The 1,399-nt window shown below is 32.7% G+C and overlaps 1 protein-coding gene across 1 annotated transcript; it reads right to left on the reverse strand.

Annotated features, from left to right (window-relative positions):
• Window positions 1–465: 465 nt before the first annotated feature.
• On the reverse strand, window positions 466–1,123 carry LOC113750120. The gene has a single exon (XM_027294058.1). It carries the CDS (start codon window positions 960–962, stop codon window positions 612–614), a length of 351 nt encoding a protein of 116 aa, XP_027149859.1. The 5' UTR covers window positions 963–1,123; the 3' UTR covers window positions 466–611.
• Window positions 1,124–1,399: the final 276 nt, after the last annotated feature.

The following is a 1,399-nucleotide window of genomic DNA, read 5'->3' on the forward strand; positions in this document are numbered from 1 at the left end:
AATAATTTAATACTTTTTGTGATGTGATATATGTAAAATGAAAAGGTATTTAAAAATTGATTGTGATGCAAGTTGAATAATATTTTAAATTTTCTTTCTTGTAAAATATGCTAATATTTGATATTTTCTTTTTGTAAGGGGGCGGTGCTGCCAAATGTTATATTTTTGGATTAAAAAATTGATCAATTGGTGAAACAAAGTAAAACAAACTTTTGTCAAGATGAACTCAACTCAAATGTCGAGCCCATTTTGTATTTTATTCATATTCAGATCAATAATTTGCTACTAATTGATAAATTAAATTTAAACGAGTTTTTTTTATCAAATCAAGTTCGATTGAAGCGTCCAACATTTTAATTCATTTTCATCATTTTTATAAATTATTTACTCCATCGAATCTAATAATATTAATTTGATTTAAAAACCATTGGTTCAGTAAAGAAGATTGAAAGATTGAGCCCTGAATTAAGAACCAACTATTTTTACATAAGCTACAACAAAATTTCCCTACCTACACAAAATCAAACCCTAAAAACAAAAAATATATATACACAATAAAAAAAACAAAAAGTTGCAAAAAATTACAAAATCCTGAAAATGAAATTCAGATATCACAGGGCGGACCCACAGAAGGGGCAAAATCGGAAGTCAGCGTCAACCTCTCGAGAACAATAGTGACACTTCAACGCATCAGTAACCGAAGGCAGCCGCGTCTCCGCCACCGACGGCGACGGCGGCGGTGACGGAGGGGAGATTGACTGAGGGAAGAAGAGCTTGCAATCGTCGCAGTACATGACAGGCTCTTTCCCCGGCCATCGCTTGACGGGTATGAAGAAAAGATTCAAAACCTTTTCGTACTCCACAAGATCGGCGCGTGAACCGCATGCTATACACCTCCCTACTCCGCTCTTCAGCACTTGTCTTACCTGCTGATTCACGCCTCCAACGAAGAAGAAGAACATTTTTGGTTCTGATTTTTTTTTCCTTAAACTATTGGATATGGATTTGAGTTGGGAAATGGGAATGGGAAGTTTAAATATGGAAAGACGAAATTTCTGGAGCTTCAGAAGCTTATTCTAGGAGTTTCAGAAAGCTTACTTGGTTACCACTCTAACGTAGTCTAGTCTGGTCTAGTCCGAAAAAGTACCAAAAGAGGGAAAAAGTTTTGATATACATTTATCTTGTTTCATGTTTGGCAACTTAGAACCCACAAATGAGTTTTTTGGATGTTTATTTAAAATTTTACTTCAACTTATTATAAAAATTATAGAAAAAATTTTTGATGTGGGTAAATTTTTGAATATTTTGAAATACATAGTTTAAAATTTTTTAAAATTTTTTTGATGTTACAATAGATAAAGTTATTAAAAAACTTGTAACAGATAAATTTGACGAAAAA

The sequence above is a fragment of the Coffea eugenioides genome, chromosome 10, assembly GCF_003713205.1.
Source record: "Coffea eugenioides isolate CCC68of chromosome 10, Ceug_1.0, whole genome shotgun sequence".
Taxonomy (NCBI): Eukaryota; Viridiplantae; Streptophyta; class Magnoliopsida; order Gentianales; family Rubiaceae; genus Coffea; species Coffea eugenioides.

What these genes read in the sequence shown, in the direction of transcription:
- LOC113750120 (XM_027294058.1), bottom strand. Translation starts at nt 962, where the DNA reads ATGTTCTTCTTCTTCGTTGGAGGCGTGAATCAGCAGGTAAGACAAGTG.